Source organism: Rhodamnia argentea, chromosome 1 (genome assembly GCF_020921035.1).
Source record: "Rhodamnia argentea isolate NSW1041297 chromosome 1, ASM2092103v1, whole genome shotgun sequence".
Taxonomy (NCBI): Eukaryota; Viridiplantae; Streptophyta; class Magnoliopsida; order Myrtales; family Myrtaceae; genus Rhodamnia; species Rhodamnia argentea.
In genome coordinates, this window is record NC_063150.1 from 32,535,752 (window position 1) to 32,553,724 (window position 17,973).

A 17,973-nucleotide genomic window follows, 5' to 3' on the forward strand; every position below is an offset into this window, starting at 1 on the left:
CAATTATTCAAATAATACGTTTAGAACTAAATTGACAAATTGTTAAAATTTTTAGGATTAAATTGGGACAATTAAAAGGTATAGGGTCAAATTGGCCGTTGTATAATAACTTTAGGACTTTTTGGACAATTGGCCCATGCATGAACAGCTCATGGCATGTGTTGGGTTCATTCCATGATAGCAGAATAACATGTCGTGCATGGAATTAACAAGACACTAATCCAATCTGCAAATGATTAACTTTTGCACTCCAGTTGACTTCTGAGTCCTCCCTCTCTCTCTCTCTCTCTCTCTCTCTCTCTCTCTCTCTCTCTCTCTCTCTCTCGTTCATCCTTATCCATTCCTCTTAGCTTGCTTCGCATTCATGGAAAAAAGACTGTCAGGTTTTCATTCGGCATGTCTTTTGCTCGAGGCAAATTGGACAAGTTGGGCGTCTTGGTCCCTCTCACATGGGTTCCCTAATTTGTTTAATACTATGGTCTGTCTGTCATTATCGCACTAAGTCTTGTTTAATCAGGTCTCTTTGATTATTGATGCCTATATTATGTGGGTGGGGTTTGACTTGGAAGCAGTGCACTTGTTTTTATCTGCAATGAAGAAAACTGCTCCTCTGCACCAATAAGAAGCTGCCGTCACCGGACTATGCGATTGACTTTTGTTTTTCAGTTCAACTTGAACTTGAAATAACTCCAATTTTTTTCAGCACAAGTGATTGTTTTTGCTTTGTTTTCTTGCTTAGCGTTGGGACTGCTCATCTGGGTCTGGATTGGCAATTGAATACCAAACTTGGCAGATACAGATGAAGTGACGCCTGAGTTCGATTTGGTCTCGGTGTGAAATGTGGTGACCAAGTCTCGCTCTCCAACCAGATGAATGCAACAGATACTTGTTTTTAAAATGATATGATCAGGATCAGTGAACCAAAAACACACCCACAATGAAAGAAAAGAGATGCTGGGAATCGGATGAACATGGGATTTGGTGGAGCGAACACGTATTACGCTGTCAAACGCGAATATAATACTCAGCCCAAGGCCAACAGAGCCACCTTAAAGCCTCATCGGTTGATTAAACTACGCATCAGTGCCGCCTTGTTTGAAATAAAGGCTTCACCCGAGCATCGGAATCATTGAGAAGATAACATCTCCCGTGGTTGGCGCGGGGGGGACTTATCTGCATCTCTAGAAAAAGAACGGATTAAACATAAGTTTATACGGTTCCTAATAATTGGATCCACTGGTCATCATATACGCAATTGAAATACAATGCCGCACGAGTGTATGCCTTCAGAAGGAATCGATCCTTTGCTTGTCTTGAAAACAAGGATAACGATAATGATAACATCATTCTAAACAAGAAGCCACCATACTCAGCGATACTAATGACCAGGTTTGCGGCCTAATTTATGCATCAAAACACTAACACAGTGTAAGCAAGCTCTTGGGCAACAACAGCCCCAGTGTTGGTTGGAGCTAGATTCGTGCAGAGCAGATTTTCAAGTCACATATTGGGAAGTTAGATCACAATAGAGGATTAAGATCATCCTATTAACCAATGGGATTTGTTGATGTATAACAGCGTGATCTTACAGGAAATAATAGTATTTACGAATTAACTCTGATCTCGAGTCCGTGAAGAAAATTTTGCAGCACGTTGAAATCAATTGAGCAAGCAATAGGACACCCTAGACTCACTTGATCGCTTTCATCCACCCAATCGGCAAATGAACAGCTGCATGCTTGTTCTACCCGTCCAATCAGTTTTAAGAAATCCTCCGCTTCTCTTCCAGTATTATTCTGCCTGATAACGACTCTTAGTAGGTGGCAGGAAGCTGTAAGCTGTTTGAGGGAGATCTAGGCATAACAAGGTAGGCCAGCGTTTTTTCCACCACGTCAGAGTCCGCTTCCTCCAGGAAAGGTACCTCAAAAACCAGAGACTGGTATAAGCAGACCTCATCCTCCTTGCAATAGTAGACCTGCGGCAAAAAGCTGGATTAGTCACATTTTCTTCAGACAGAGAGTATTGAAGACAGTGATTAAAGATCCCATTTTCACCAACAAACAACAATGCCTCTTCCCTGAATGTGGTTTGGATTCAGACTGTTCCATTTCTATAGGTTTCCATTGAAAAAGAAAATGCCAAATTCTCCAGACCCAACGTAAATAGAAATGCTAGCAAATTGGAATGACTAGTAGAACAGTCTCACTCAAAGAATGAAGAACTCAAAAGAAGGAAACAAGGTAGAAGTTATTCTTGCAATCACAGTAATCTAATAAGTACAATATCGGATGAAGGGTAGAGTGAAAGCGCAGGTTGGGCTCTTCTTACTTTCTCAATCGAATATCAAATTGTAGACAAATTCTTACACATCGTGCGACGAGAATGCATTTCAGAATAAAATATTTCAAACATCAACTCTGACCTATACCAATAAGTGTTCTGATTAACATTGTTCCAAATGCTTTAGTAAACTACACAAGTTTGCAGCAACATAATCTACCCGCAAAGAACTAATTATTTCCTCCTGAAAAGTTGAAAGATGATGGATCCTCAAGTTGGTTTTGAGGCACTTCATACAGAATCTAAGGCTCCGTTTGTCTCGCAGAAAACGTATGATTTGGAATTTTTTTTTCCTAACAATGATTGTCTGAAATAATCAGTCGACGAAAAAATTTTCAAAATCGACAATAATTTATGTTTGAACATTTTCGTGGACCATGCAAATATCTTTCGTCCATCCATTTTTGTAAGTGATACAAGCAATTATTCTTAGAAAAATATTTTCCAAATCATTTGTTTTCTACGAAACACACGTACCTAAAACTAGAGTTACAGTGTAGTCCATGTATATCATGGACTTTGGCGCAGGTGAAGCCTCTGGAGGTTGCACCTCCAAGCACAAGTTTGTTCACTTACACGCAAGGCCTTTGTATAAATACCCATTAGAAAGTCCATTAAATTTCAGTCATCAACTGGAATGCGAACTTTTATAGCAAACTGTACCTTGCAGTATATCCTTCCCATCGAAGCTGAGGGGGACGACCTCTTAAAATGAATATTGCATGATCCTTCCAAATCAAGACTGCCATCCAAGGGTTCAATAGAAACTGCACCTTCAGGCTCAGTTTCAACATAAAATTTACTGCGTGCTTCCTGCAAGTGCAAACTGAAAGTTGATGTAAAGTGTCCTAGAAGAGAGTACTATTCCCATACAGCTTTGCTTTTCCATATTTAGTGGTAGCAAAACGTTGAGTTAGCAATCCAAAAAAAAAAACAGTCGCAATGAATTCCATTAAGCAAAGCAGTTCAAGGCCACGAGTATCTCAGAGAGAGGGCCAGCACCTTCGAGAAGTGATATCCTTCAGGCAATGATATCTTAAGGCCAAGATTGCCCTCACTAGACGAGATTCCATCAACCTTAACTGTCAGCGTATCAGAGGATGTTCGACTCCTGAGGCGCTTCAAAGTTCTAGATTTTTGTACAGGAGGCCTGACTCCTTTCAGCTCCAAAGTAAGAAGTTCAGCACCTACCTTATTCAAGTCTAGATATCTTATTACATTGTTGTTTGTATCGGCTATGAATAACCTTCCTGGAAAAATACACAAAGGGATCATATCTGATCAGATTGCTTCCCTAAATAAATTCCCAAATTATTATGTTAAAGGCACCATATCTACATGACAAAAATTCCTAGTACAAGCTATAAAACACTTAATCAGAATTGAGCAAAGATCATCCCAGAAGAGCATCACCATTTTCGCCTTCAGTAATTCCAGCTGGCTCTGAAAGCTGCAGAAACAAGTGCACAGTCACTACAGTTTATGCCACAAACTAGTCAACCAGCAGAAGTCGAAAATATATCTTCCTCTCTTATTTATACACAGCATGTGGAAGAGTTGAAAAGGAAAGACTGCTTCTTCTTGACTATTCGCCAGAAAAGCACTGTATTGATAATTCTAATTGGTGTTGTTCAGATATATCATGGTCAACAGAATATGAACATGGTAAATTGAGGAAATTTACGAATGTTTCTTGTGATTTGTAGTTTCTAGACATGTCTTCTTGAAGCACAACTTAGGAAACCGAGGCAAAGTAGTTTCAAATAAATCTATTAACCAATGGTAGCACTTTTCTATCTTTGAATCTAAAGAAAACTGTTCAAGTACATAAGGAATACACAAGAACAGCAAAAGAAAGACTAATAAGAAAGAGCTAATTCAAAAAAGATTGGCACATGAAGTCCATAAACACTTCAAATCAGCAAGATTCTACTGACAGGACAAAGACATGAGTGACAAAATGCATATTTAGACTCCATGGACATGGTGTTTCCATATAGCTTTTGCAAGAGGCTATAGAGTAATCTAGAGAAGTAAATCCAAGCACGAAGGACTCCATACTTTACCCATGTTACTGCCATATCAGAATTAAAAAAATGGTCCAGTAAATTACATAAAATAAGAACTTCAGGAACTAATCTTTTGGTTCCATGAATAAGAGTTTCTCCCAGAAGTTCATAAAACAATAGATTGCGCCAATCATCTGAAGTCTAGAGCAAGAAAAGGGGTATGGACCTGAGCAGTCAGTGGTGTGCCATCCCTGAAACCGGCTTTTCCTGTCCCTGCTACAGTGGTAACTTGTTTACTTACTGGATCCAGCTTCTTAACCTGAGATTGTCATTTAACTTTCAGGAATAAACATTGGTTCCATAAGAATATTAAAAAATCTTCTCATGTAAACAGCTACTTAGAAAATAACTCAAAAGTGCCTTTCAGGGTCTTTCCTTAGTCATAAAAATTGGGTGAAGAGTGCATTGCTCTCAAGTCTCAACTTCCCATCAGACCGTCGAACTACTCTTCGCATAGAAAAGCATAGAAATTAGCGTGCAGAGCACCTAGAGGGTTATGAAAAGTCATTAGCCGATATTACTGGAAGTAATCCTCGGTCAAAAACACCTCTTTTAAATGAAATGACAGATCAGATGCATCTCAGATCGAGCAGCTTTTACACCAACGACAACATTGTCTGCTTGTTATTATATTTATGGTCCATATCTGACCCTGAAAACATGACAAATGCAATCTTGCGGTTTGTCCACTCATGGACAATGTTTAGACACTCTGTGGCAGTTGAAACTTTTCCCAGTCAGAGACTGATTGAGGCAAGCCACAAGAGTGATTTGTTGACAAAAGTTATAATAGCATCTGCTATATCAGAGACTCTCAAACTTGGCCAGTAGGCCTGGCCATGTATGTCGATTACATAGTCCAGCATTTAGGCCACTACTAATGATCCGTAGAGCATCATGTAATGCATATCAAGTAATAATGGTGATCCACAACAATGTTTACGAATTATGTTTTCTAGCCCAACCGAAGAATGAGAAAAATAATGGCTTATTTACACGTTTTACCCTCTTCTTATCACTTTACTGAAGTCAAAGACTTCAAATTTCTGAAAGGAATTCAGCTACCTTGTGGTTGTAACTATCTGCTATATATATTTGACCATCCTTTGCATATAATACTCCCAAAGGATGTTGCAGAAGTACATCAGAACCTGTCCCATCATGATCGCCAAACTGCAAAAATCACACATCATCAGACTAGAATCTGGAGTAAAAGCAGATGCCAGATGAAAATCTCTGCTCTGATGTTCTAACTGAATACTTGTCGACACATAGCATAGGACTTACTCTGAAAAGATTTTCCGAAAAAAGTGGGTCACCGCCAGCTAGCAACCTTGATCCTCCTGTTTTCAAATCAAGTGCTCGGATGGAGCTACTCTCACTATCAGCTATATAGGCCTCTTTGAAATCTACAGGAAAGCATGGACTTTGGACCGTCATCATCATGGTTCACATCTATGTGCTAAAAGCTTTATGTGAAGAGAAATTTTTGTGAGATATTACCAGGTGATAATGATATTCCAGAAGGCTGTGCAAAGGAAGTGCTTGAAGGGCTAAATTAATTGACAACAAAAGGAAGAAACTGTCATTCTAGTGTTACAATCAAAGAAACTAGAGAAAGAACTAAACAAAGCAGAGCATAAGAACCAGCAGTAAACACTAGGCTAATTTGAGGTTCATCTAAATCCTATTTTAAAACTTGAAGCTACACAATCAATATTCTTTCTAACAAGCGAAACAAAGTGGACTCTGGAAATGAGAGTCCAATTCAAAGTTAAGTAATGCAAAACTTGTGACATCATGTAAAGAGCATGTTCAGTCAACGAGCTTCAAATGATGATAATCGAGCTTTATATAGCACAGTGACCACAGAAATTGTACCAACTACAGTAAGAAAGAAGCTGACTGTCCAACCATGTAAAAATGTCTAATGCATCAGAATTCAGAACTTTATCCTCCAGTGCAATTTCAAGAAAGCAAATCAGCTGAAGCTAACCCAATTTCAAAAGAAAAGTATTAACTATGCTTTATCTATATAGTACCTTGATCCATTTAAATTTCTTTCGTAACCATTGCCACTAAAAGCCCTGGTCACGCCTTCTGATGTATCATGTTCCCAGATTTGATGTTGACCAGCCATTGCAATATAAACTTTCTCATTCAATGGCTCAAAACAAACATCCCAAGGAGAATTGAGAAGCTGAAAATGAGGGTAGACTTTAGCACAAAAGGTGTTTCGCATCTAAAAGCAGGTGTCATCTTCGGCTATAGTCTACCAAAGAGAATGTGCACCAGAAAGCTGAAGTTTGAGCATCAACATAGTAATATGTGGCTCAAAGAACAGTAATTTGTATTCAATACTTGCCTGATCCATTCCTTTTCCTCCACCTTCATAGTCCAAACCCTTGGTCCCATTTCCAGCAAGGGTACGTACCATCTCACTAACAAAATTAATTTCCCTGCAGCCACAGAATGAAATCTAACTGAATGGTATGACACAATGGTAATCTCCTCGTTATATCAAGACAAGTAACTTTCATGTTCCTTCATTATAATAAGAGAACCAGACAAGTTTAGCAAAGAGCTACTTAAAGAATAAGGTTTTTTGAAATCTTGATTACCAGTAACATCAGAAAAATCATCTAACTCCTGCTGGAAAGATTCATGATACTATGGTGTTTCCACGTACCTTAGGGCGTGATTTTCAGTATCTGCCACATAGAGGATATTTTTCTTTGGATTGTAGGCCAGGCCCTGTAGATGCACAATATTCCAAAATTGCCGCATTGGCAGTCAATATCAAACATAAAACGCAAGTACAGAACATCAGCATGAAATTGTCAGTATCCACTCACTAGATTCACCAAGATCAGGAAACAGTGAGCTATTAAACCAATAGAATGTTTATGAATTTGTTCTTTGAAAGCGTCATGGCGATGATAAATTCTAAGGAGAACCTTACTTGAGGGCGATTGAAGGTGACTTCATCAAAGTTACCATCACGTAAGCCCTCTCCCGTGCTACCGATTTGGACAATAAAGTTCCCATCAAGATCAGTCACCACCTGAACATCAAGCACGGCATATCATTTGATGCTATTCTGCCTATGTCAAGAACTTCAAAGCCATCATTACAGTAGAAGAGACATAAATATAAAATCACAGGCGCCAAGGAAGTATTGCCCAATAGGCTAGTATGTTTTTGCATACTTTAGCAAGTCTAAATGGCAGAAACTGGACTCATCACTGATATGGGTTCCAGGAAGTAGCTTAGGTAATTTGGGGTGAAATAAGAGTATTAAGCAATTTAAATGCATTAAGGTCAGCTAAAGACATTCCCTAAAGCAAGTTATCACAAACTTTTTTCAAATTAACGTTACAACGCGAGGTATACACATGGTCTATTGGCTTTTGCTTTGTCTCTTCGTCTCCATTTCTAACGTTATCAAGACTTTGAAACTTATGATTAGAAAAGGGAGGAAAAACTGAAACTTGACCAGTAATAGCACTAAAAATTTGTGCTTTATCAGGTTTTATCTTACAGGAAACCTAGCATAACCATCCAGGTATGGTTTTCTAAGAATAGAATATTTAGGTTGATAAAAGCTTTCCGAATACCATGCACTTAATCTAGGCTGATAAAAGCTTTCTGAATACCATGTACTTAATCACTTGGGCTGTGGAAATAGATAATATGATATGAGTGTCATGATATTTTCATCTTCCTATTTCAACACCTTATAGCTGTTTGCATGGTGTTCTTAGTCAACACCTTATAGCTGTTTGCATGGTGTTCTTAGTGCATTTGATCTTCTTTGCTTTTGAGAGAGAGAGAGAGAGAGAGAGAGAGAGTACTATGCGGTTATGGTTACTGTCTGAAATGAAAAGGCGATTGTTGAGGACATCTACTGCCAACTTTCCAGGAAACTTCAGAGGAGATGTGGATAAGCGTGGATCATTATTTTTCTCCAATCGGAGAGGTAAAGGGGCGTTCTGTAGGAGTTTCTTTCCTCCATAGTAGAGAAGAGCTGCCTCAACTAAATCATCCAGATCCTAAAAGGAATAAATGAAAAGCTTTAATATTTTGCTGATTCTTTCGACTCCTGAAAATTGATAGCAAAACCGAACAACTGTCTTGAACTTATCATAGCTTTTAGGTAGAGAAAAACAACATTCAGGGGTACAGATGAATTTTGCAGAGGACTAGGTGTTAATACCTTCCGGCGACCCTCTCCAGCTAGTTGAGCAAGGATCTTACCATTCGGCCCGACAACAACAAATGTAGGCCACGAATTAACACCAAGCTCTCGCCACATATACATCTCTCCATCATTGACGACCTAGTCAGACAAGATACCTAGTCTAAGTAGGTGAGAAAAGGAATAGATACAGTTGCACGATGAAGACGGTTTTTCTGATGACATTGGTTTAAGTCATAATCAGATCTAAACATTTTTCTTAAAGCTAAGTGGTAAGATGACTGAAACATGGTGGCACATAGGCAGATAACAACTTTAATAATGCACATGATTTTTAACAACAGAAAAGTGTAAGAACGCATAAACAGACATCATACTCCTTACAACATAATTACTTTGGGAGACCATAATGTGTCATGTGTTTTAATTCTAAGTGTCCGACTTACTGGATGAGTGATGTCATAACGTAATACTGCATTGCGGATGGCTTCTAAATCTTTCTCATTATCGAATTTAGCAGAATGCACTCCGACGACAACAAACTGCCAAGTCAAACATGATTATTTGTCAATGAGCAGTATACTCTCATTAGATTCAACAAATAAATAAAGTGGGAACAACAGTTACACTAGGAAGTACGTCGCAATGCTAATACTATCTGCAATTCACATGATTTATTTTCTCTCTGCAATTATTTAAGAATATTCTTTGCAGATTATGTATTAATACTACCCTAGACGTTGCCCTTTAATGATATAGTGTATTTTGATGACTTGTTAGAACACTGTAGTAAGTACACAAAAAGTAGCATAACACATGCCCACCAAACTGCAGGCAATGCGTCACAGCAGAAAGTATATTTAACATTAATAAATGACAAAGTACAAACAACAACATATTAAATTGATAAATTGTAAAGTATAAAGTACATATCTCCAAGGTACACAGACAACTAGACAGGTGGACACAAAGCTTTTGCTAGGTTTTATCAACACTTTTTTGTCCATCACTCCTCTTTCCTACCCCTTTACTAATACGAACCATGGTTTATAGGCCGAATCGGCTTTGGACAATAATTCATAGAGCCTTTTGGAGGACAATGTGCCGTATCTTTTTCCTTTTCGTAATTAGATAGAGAACTTCGAGCAAGTGAACTAGCTTGATAATAATCAAAGATCATCATTTAAGAATACATTTTGATTCATTATTGCCAATTCCAATTCCTTCCATTTTATTCCAGTAGTCTGTATCCTGCTAATGAAATGAGGCTTAAGGATAGTGGAAAAGTACATCCAAGTAAAAGATGAAATCCTTAACTGCACTGAGAACTAGAAACAGGGTCGCATCCTCCCTGCCTCACTCTTTTTATCAAGAAAAGGCTACTGATCTAATCAAAGAAGGGGAAAAGATATGTAGAAAAATAATAGTAAGAGCAAAGCCTGCATGTCGATGTGCCTATTCAATATACACAGAAACTGGATTGTTCTTCAGTATCCAAAGGTGACAAGCAGGTCATAGCCTTTCACTTCTTCACACATGTTGTGTAACATCCAAGTATCATGTACACCAGAATTAGGTCCCTATATTTTCTGACTGCTAAATATTGAGGGTGTCTAGGAAGCAGTAGATCCAACATGGACTATTTCTAAACAAAGAAGCTGCTCATTTATGCCAGCAAGGTTCATCATAAGAAACCACACATAGACATCTGCTGGATTTTGACTTAAACTCTCATTGGATTTTACACGAGAAAGAACAGAAACTTACTGGCATCTCTTTATATTTTTTCTCCAAATAGTCTAGATCCGGTAAGACATGCATGCAATTTATGCAGCAATAGGTCCAAAAGTCCAACACCGCCACCTTTCCTCTCAAGTCCTGCAGTGAGAGAGTGACAGAGAGATATTTAAACAAACCATATGCCTATGCCTGCCGCTCGCAGTGGGGAAGAAAAAGGAAGAGGGAGGGGGGGGAGGGAGGGGGGAAAGAGGAGGTTGGGGTTGACACACGCATAGAGATGACTGGCTAAAAGCACAAGCAGAATCAGTCCATCAAACATCATAGGATCAGAAAGTAAGAATCTGTTGGCAATTATTGTCTGCTGAAAGCGACTGCACAATCACTAAACAAATCTGCGAAAGTTCATTAATGTTCCTAATGTGCAGCTCCCTTTTATTTGGGCCATATACATGGCTCTCTTTCCGGTCCATTACAAGAAAAAATCATATTCCAGTGCTTGTATCTTGGATTTGCAACTTCATATTAGATTACCAGGTGCAAAGACATAAACGGTGTCCTGGACATGAGTCATGGACCACTGCAGCAGTCAATGAAGGTCTAAAACTATTTATACCGCATACAGCCAAAAATGAATGAACGTGCAGCAGAGTTAATTCATTGCGTTAAATTATGCCTCGAGTTTGAGCTGTATATGTTCCTGGGCAGTAAAAGTTGATTTGTTTCCTGTGGGAGAATATTATCTAAGTATGACTGGTTTGAATTCTTGGACTCCAAGTTGATGCACAAGAACTTCTTTTGGCCTTAAAAAAAAAGGAGGGGCTCAATATATTCTGCAAGTATTTATTTACTTGTGGGCCCAGAGAGTAACCAGAGGAAAGAAAATAAAAGCTTAGGTTTTGCTTTTACTTTTCAAAGCCTGCTGCAGCCAAATAAAAGGGAAAAAGAAGCCGTGGATTCTGCAGCAAAAGAAAGCGCCGCACAGTACAGGGACGTTTCTTGGACAGCCGTACGAAGAGCTTTTGTTTTGCTCGTGAACAGGAGCTTGAACATATGGTGATTTGTGCTGTGACCATTACAACCACATTGAATTGTTTATTGTGTAAACATTGTGGGCTTGGGTGTAATCTATGTGTGGGAAACACTCAAGCATATGAACAATTGCAACTCTGATTCTCCTATTATTATTAGTAGATTATTTGCCGCTAGCTCTCCCATAGAGTAGGTACCGACACTCGGACCGAACCACGTAAATTTCTAGTGTTCTTTCTAGTTCCTCCTTTATTTCTCTGGCGATTTCCCGTTGATTTAACTGCAAGGTCCGATATTTTTTTCATTTTTACAACAGGTTGGCTAGGTTGGCTAAAGAAACTGTTGTAATTTCAACTACACTGTACTAAGTGATAGAACAATTATATAGCAAAGACAAAACAATGTAGTGAAGGTATACTTTGTAGTAGTTACCCTGCCAAACTGAAGGGGAGATGTATTTAACCAGTCCAGCTTAGGTGGGAACTCTGGCACAAGAGGAGCAGATCCCCTTCATTATGATTTCTTGTCAGTTCAACTAGTGATGAAGGAAAATCATGATAGGAAAATATCACATGACGAGTATGTTACGTGAATGACAAATCACCGAAAAGAAATCAGGAACAAGGGAAAATTACAGAATTCTCACTTTGATTCCAGATCTGAGATGTAATTTATAAATTGTTGAACTCTTGAATAGTGTGAGTCACCTGAAAAATTGATATTAAATCTGCAATTCACTCTCTTTCTACCAATCATATACCACAAGGAAAAGATAAGGATGAACAGAGTCAAATAACTTTGCCAGCAAATAATGTAGAACGCCATCTTTCGAAAGTGTTGGTAAGTGTAATTTGAGTAATGCAAATACACAACAGGAGTGTTATTACCTTCACCCTGCCGGAAAGATGACTGATTAACTCCAAATAGCAAATTCCAAAGTGCTTTAGGGGATGCATACTGCATTGCCTACAACCATACCTTCATATCAATAAAGCAAACATTGCTACGTAGTAAGTCACTCAAAGTGAATCCAAATTGACCGTGATAGAATTATTCAGCATGAGAGGACGTTCTTGATCAGAAGCTGTACCTTCCAATTTGTAATTGCAAAGAAGAGACAAGACAAGGCTACACCCAAACTTCCGTATCTTACTAAGTCCCGGCGAGAAGCCTGCAACCTGTCCAAAGATTATCTCCGTACCTCAAGCTGAAAATGTTACCAAGGCATGCTTCCAAAGGGAAGTTATAACAGCGTTCCAGTAGACATCACCTATAAACACGCAAGAGAAAGAACAACTACAGGATCTTTGGGCTGATAATCAAACATATCTCTCATTCGTAATTAGCATAGGCGGTAGAGGTCATAGTGCACATAATAGGTTAACCTCCACAGCCAGAGTGGAAGTCATAGATGAAGAGGCAGCATGCAGATTTGTAATCCAGGTTAGCAGGAAAACCTCATGACAAAAATGATACCTAATTTAGTCATATGAAAACCGGTGAAGAGGAGAAACAATTTAAGAAGATCAATTTACTTTCCACGTGGGAATTAAACTATGGAAGTTACCGAAAGAGATCTTTCACTTAGCATCTAAAATGAGGAAGAAACTGCATGGAGGCATTCCTATTTGATTTCTAGAATTAACTAGGTTCCTGACATCAAATAGATCCCCAATGCTATCATATCAACTACTGCAAGTAACTTGAAAGGAAAAAAACTAAAAGGAGACTATTGAGACATTTTTCCACAAGGCGTGGATCATCTTAATGGTCTTCCTAATACTTCAGTCCACTCTCTGGTCTTTGCATTTCAGATGGTGATTCAGATTAGTTGAAAATTCGAATATAAGGATGCCTATCTAAGTAATAGGGAATATTCCAGTTGTAGCATAGAAAGGAATAAAGTTCGATCCACGATATAAAAGCAATAGGTCATATTTGAATTAGTTAGCGAGTTGTAGAAAACAGGAATTCTACTCAACATTGTCAACCTTCAACATATACAAAAGGACTTACCCTATCACGGACGCAAAATTTCCATTAGTGTATTTATCCTGTATTGGAATACCATCACTTCGATCTATCAGTATTTCTGACGAGATTTGAGTGGATGCCTCATAATACTGAGGTTCCTGCATCTTCTCATCTGCAATAATTTATTCTCATTAGAGTAAGGTCAAGGGTTTTAAACATTGCCCGAAACATTTTTGGTGTGAGAACATCTTTAAACATGCTGGCTATCTAATTAACAATGGCTTTGAAATTGACAGCCAGAGTAATTATTCAATCAAGCAATAAAACCATCGTTGAAGAAGAAAAGAGAATAAAGATGAGCCAGATCAACTTGCATCTCAACAGTCTTTGATTAAGAAATGCCCACTACACGCAAGTACGTTCAACATATGTTCCCAATACAAAGTTCATCATAATGATGATACAAATAGACAACAGCAGCATCTCAGGACTACATACTAAGGTCACCAGAACCACCACTGACAATATCATCCAGTGAGACACTTTGTATTTCCTTCCTAACGAGGGATGGGCCAGCACCCTTTAGTCTCTCTTCAGATAATGTAGTCGTCAAAGCAATACATCTGCAAGCAACAGACACTTATTTACTGTATGCAAGACAAGATGGCTTATGATTGCTATTTGCAAGTGAAACTGAAGCAGTAGACTATGTAGACACCTATATCATCAAAAGACAGATATAGTCAGTTGAGAAAGAACAAACTCGAGTTACAACAAATAAAGCAACTAGTACTTCCACCTCATTTGTGCAGCTTTGGCAGACTGAACTCCAGCTAGAGCATCTTCAATTACAATACACTGGAACAGGACAGGCAAGATTAATTTTTCTGGTGCCGCATGAAATATTTGAACAGCACGCCTGTTTTGCATACATTTCAGTTTGTTCTGATTTTGAAAACAGAAAGCACCTGAAAATTCTTCTCGTAAATTGTTGTGGTGGGCATGTTTTACTAAATCTTCTTTTAATAGCAGATCTTTCTGTGAAACAATGAACTGATAACTCCAAACTTCAACTTACAATATTTGTTCATTTAACTGCTCGATTGGAGAAAATATACGCAATACTGATTGCTGTGTAGCATCACTATCATGTTAGACTATAACCATGACTATTTTACACAATTCCTTCCATGCAAAAATGCAACAATTTTCACTATCACGAATTTGTCTCGATCACCACAGAATATTTCTGTAAGACTTCTTATAATCCTGGAAAGTGCCCTAAAACTGAAAATCTCAAATTTTGCTTGTCCGTGCAATCCAATTAATAACGACCAACAAGACAGAGTAGATCTTTTTCTGTGAATAAACAGTGAAATATGAAGACGAAACAATCCCTTTTAGTGCAATGTCTAGAAAAACATCACACTATTGAGCTGGTAAAAAAATCAATACAAATAAGTTTTTTTTTTTTTCATCTATCTAGAACACTTGATTATTGCAATTGATAATATGACAGGCTTTTCGGAGGAGCTTTCTCTCTAAAGTCTCAAAAATTTTCTACCAGGAGAAATCATAACAGGTTACACATGATTAATCTTCTGTTGATTGAGATGCTCCGAGCATATTAAGCATCAAAAGAACTTAACGATGCATACCTCGTTCGGTGGCACATTTAAGATCTTTGAGGCAGCTAAGAATATGTCAGGAGCAGGTTTCAGGTTTTCAAAAGCATCAGCTGACACGATAGCATCAAACCTGAGAAAAAGAAATATAGGAAAAAAGATACAAGGTTAAAACTCACACTGGAAGAAAAGTCGCACGCCCTCTAGATACTCGAATAGTTGTCAAGACAAATGCGTCAAAAGACGATGCAAAAAACTCATTCAAGTTTGTACCACATGAGTTAGCAACATGCCTGTTTAATGAGGAGAGGTGGTCTTTGGGCATATTCAAAAGATGGAAGAGAATGCAAGTACCATTAGAGAAGGAAAAAAGGGAGCATGTATGACTGAAAGAGTTTATGAATAAGCTATTCAACTGGTTTATACTATATTTGACAAGGTCCATCTACTACTGATTGAAGTTTCCATCCCAGCCACAACTGAACAGTAGTCATAATATTTCTCTCACACAAGAATCAAGATACAAGTTATGATTGAGCATTTGTAACTGCTGTAGCATACATTGACAAGGGTAAACCGGCAGCAGCCAAATTTGCATCAACCTTGATGCGATCAGCACTAGATGCAACGGCAACTTTGAGGCCCTTGCTTTTACACTGCATAGACATTTCAATGAATGAACTTGTTATCATATGCGGCAATGAATTTTGTTTCACGATTGCATTGAGCTTGATCATCCACAAACCTGAGAAATGAGTTCCAGGGCACCCGGAAAGCCTATGCCGGAATTCGGTTTTGCATACTGACAACAGCAGAAACTTATGAAAGTCTTAATCATTCTTCAGGCACAAATGCAAGTCCACATGAACTGTACTCACTTGTTCATAACTTCAACTTAGACTTTGAAGCACTACCTTATCCAAATATATCTCAAAGAACCTCTTCTTTGCTGCCTGTGGGTCGAATCCCTTAACCCCTTTAGCAGAAGCAACGCCTCCTAGAAAGTTTGCCTCACCTGATCAATGAGGAAACAGTTGATCAAATGAGAAAGAAATGCCAGTGTTACGACACTAGACTCATGGCAAAGAACAAATAATACGAATGGAAATGTCCATTTCCAATATCAAAAGCTTCTTCCCCAGCAATCCGAAACAAACAAAACAAAACTTTTAGCACAGGATCAGACAATAAGAAAAAGACACGAAATATTAAAACTGCGTGCCGCTAGCGATTATACAAAAATTTACTAGAGAACATGAAAAATCCATGGAAGCACCAAAAGAGACAGCCTACTCTGATTCCGCTGCAGAGAGAGTGCACAACCAATTGCTCTAGCTAAAGCTTTATTTACCAGATAACAGAGTCTTCACATTCAGATAAAGTTTCAATCTTCACAATGCGTTCCTGGCCTTTTTAGAACTTCACAAACGACCTACCTCATTTTCATATACAATTTGAACCCAAAAGAACACTTCTTATGCCTCAGCTACAAGTATGTGTATTTTTGCTCCAGACAATAACAAAAAAATCAGAAATTTCCACATTCATCTAGAAGTAAAATTGAGCTAAATCGTCTATACCATTAAGCAATACCAAAGCAAGACTTCATCTTCCCGCAGTCGAGTAGTGACTTTTCTCTTTGCGCATATAGACATAAAAACAAACATTTCGATTTCGATACCTGTCCCCATGAAAGGCACGAAATCCTCCACGGTGACCTCCACGCCCATCTCGGCGAACACATCGACGGCCGCCATCCGCGACGGCTCCTCGCTGTCGCAGAGGACTCCGTCCATGTCGAACAGCACAGCCGACACCTTGCCCCACTCACTCGCCGGCGCCTCCGGCGCGACCTTCTCTTCGACCTTCGCGCACGCGCGCACGGACATCCTCCGCCCGGAGGCGGCGAGGGCCGGCCGACATCGAACGGCGCCGGCAGGGCTGGCGACGCGTCCGTGCGGCCCCGAAGTGGACGAGATGGAGAAGAGGAAGAGAGCGTCGGAGCGAGTGAGAGAAGGCGGAGGGGAGAGGAGTTTCATGGCCGCGTTTGCCTGGACTGGCGAGCGGATGGAGAGAGAGAGAATGGCGGGTGATGGAGCTGATTAAACTGTCTCTAACCTCCATTTTGTGCCCCTTTTTTTGTTTTTTTAATGATTGGTATCAAATTTTTCCTCTGGTCCAAACATCTAAATTCTAAACATATGATTTTTTTTTTATTTATTTATAAGGGAAGCATTACCCTCGTTAAATCATATGAACTTGAGTTATTTTCTTCTTTTCTTGAAAAAAAAATTATGTTTGCTTCATGTGTTCATTTTGATACGGCAAGTCTCATACTCTACAATTAGAACAGCAGGACTCAATTTGACAGGCGATAAGTGACTCAAATATTATCCAATTGTAATTTACAATTTATTTGGTGTGATAGAATAAATCGTATTTTAAAAACGATAATCCAACTCACGATTATCAGGAATTTTCTCTCATTTTTCTTCATTCATGTAAAGCTGATATCCTGCAAAAACCTGTGGCAATATTAGGGAAGTACAAAACTAAATGGAGGGTTCCAGGATGAAAAGACTCTTATCTACTTTTAAGTGGTGGAGAAGTGTTTCGGTTCGGTTTGGATTGATGGTGAGGCGCTTGACAAGGCTTTGCATTATCCATTCTGCGGACCACTAAATTTTTCCTCTCTCCCTCTTTTGCAATAACTTCAATTCCTCTGCAGTTGGGCTTGCTGATGGGCTAAGACAGTTTCCGAACAAGTGAGCAAGCCCAGGCACTTTGAGTCTCCCAACTAAGGAAATTTCCATGAGTGCCCTTAAGACACTTCTTAAACTGTGATTAATGTGCTTTAAGAAAAAATATGAACAGAATGGCTTTACATCAGTAATGTTCTCGATAGATCTAATTTCTTGGAAAGAGGAACAAGCAAAATGCTAGTATGAAGATCACTTGAAAAACTGCCTTTACCGTAGAGTGTACCTTTCCGGGGCTC

The 17,973-nt window shown here is 38.8% G+C and overlaps 1 protein-coding gene across 6 annotated transcripts; it reads right to left on the reverse strand.

Moving 5' to 3' along the window:
• Positions 1-1,520: 1,520 nt before the first annotated feature.
• LOC115752770 (protein SUPPRESSOR OF QUENCHING 1, chloroplastic) lies at positions 1,521-17,075 on the reverse strand. Of its 6 annotated transcripts, none has more exons than XM_030691122.2 (28): positions 16,657-17,075; positions 15,890-15,990; positions 15,721-15,777; positions 15,537-15,631; positions 15,009-15,108; positions 14,150-14,208; positions 13,849-13,973; positions 13,393-13,522; positions 12,467-12,554; positions 12,264-12,342; positions 12,023-12,083; positions 11,809-11,884; positions 10,375-10,485; positions 9,054-9,149; positions 8,626-8,748; positions 8,264-8,461; positions 7,372-7,473; positions 7,099-7,163; positions 6,775-6,868; positions 6,452-6,609; positions 5,913-5,962; positions 5,697-5,818; positions 5,475-5,582; positions 4,576-4,668; positions 3,754-3,790; positions 3,343-3,590; positions 3,004-3,153; positions 1,521-1,975 (listed from the first exon to the last, which is right to left on the reverse strand). In XM_030691122.2, the coding sequence occupies exons 1-28, from the start codon at positions 17,012-17,014 to the stop codon at positions 1,814-1,816; spliced, it is 3,246 nt and encodes a 1,081-aa protein (XP_030546982.1). In that variant the 5' UTR covers positions 17,015-17,075; the 3' UTR covers positions 1,521-1,813. The 6 variants fall into 6 exon arrangements, 4 of the variants coding, with proteins under 4 accessions (XP_030546982.1, XP_048135803.1, XP_048135812.1 ...); XM_048279846.1 differs by having other exon boundaries at positions 12,023-12,113; XM_048279854.1 differs by lacking the exons at positions 1,521-1,975; positions 3,004-3,153; positions 3,343-3,590 and adding an exon at positions 3,644-3,667 and having other exon boundaries at positions 3,703-3,790; positions 12,023-12,113.
• Between the last annotated feature and the right edge of the window lie 898 nt (positions 17,076-17,973).

What these genes read in the sequence shown, in the direction of transcription:
- LOC115752770 (XM_048279846.1), bottom strand. Translation starts at nt 17,014, where the DNA reads ATGAAACTCCTCTCCCCTCCGCCTTCTCTCACTCGCTCCGACGCTCTC. An exon ending in TGGTGGTTCTGGTGACCTTA is followed by an intron (nt 13,523 to 13,848) that starts GTATGTAGTCCT and finishes AAATTATTGCAG; the next exon opens with ATGAGAAGATGCAGGAACCT. An exon ending in TTTCGGAAAATCTTTTCAGA is followed by an intron (nt 5,583 to 5,696) that starts GTAAGTCCTATG and finishes TGATTTTTGCAG; the next exon opens with TTTGGCGATCATGATGGGAC.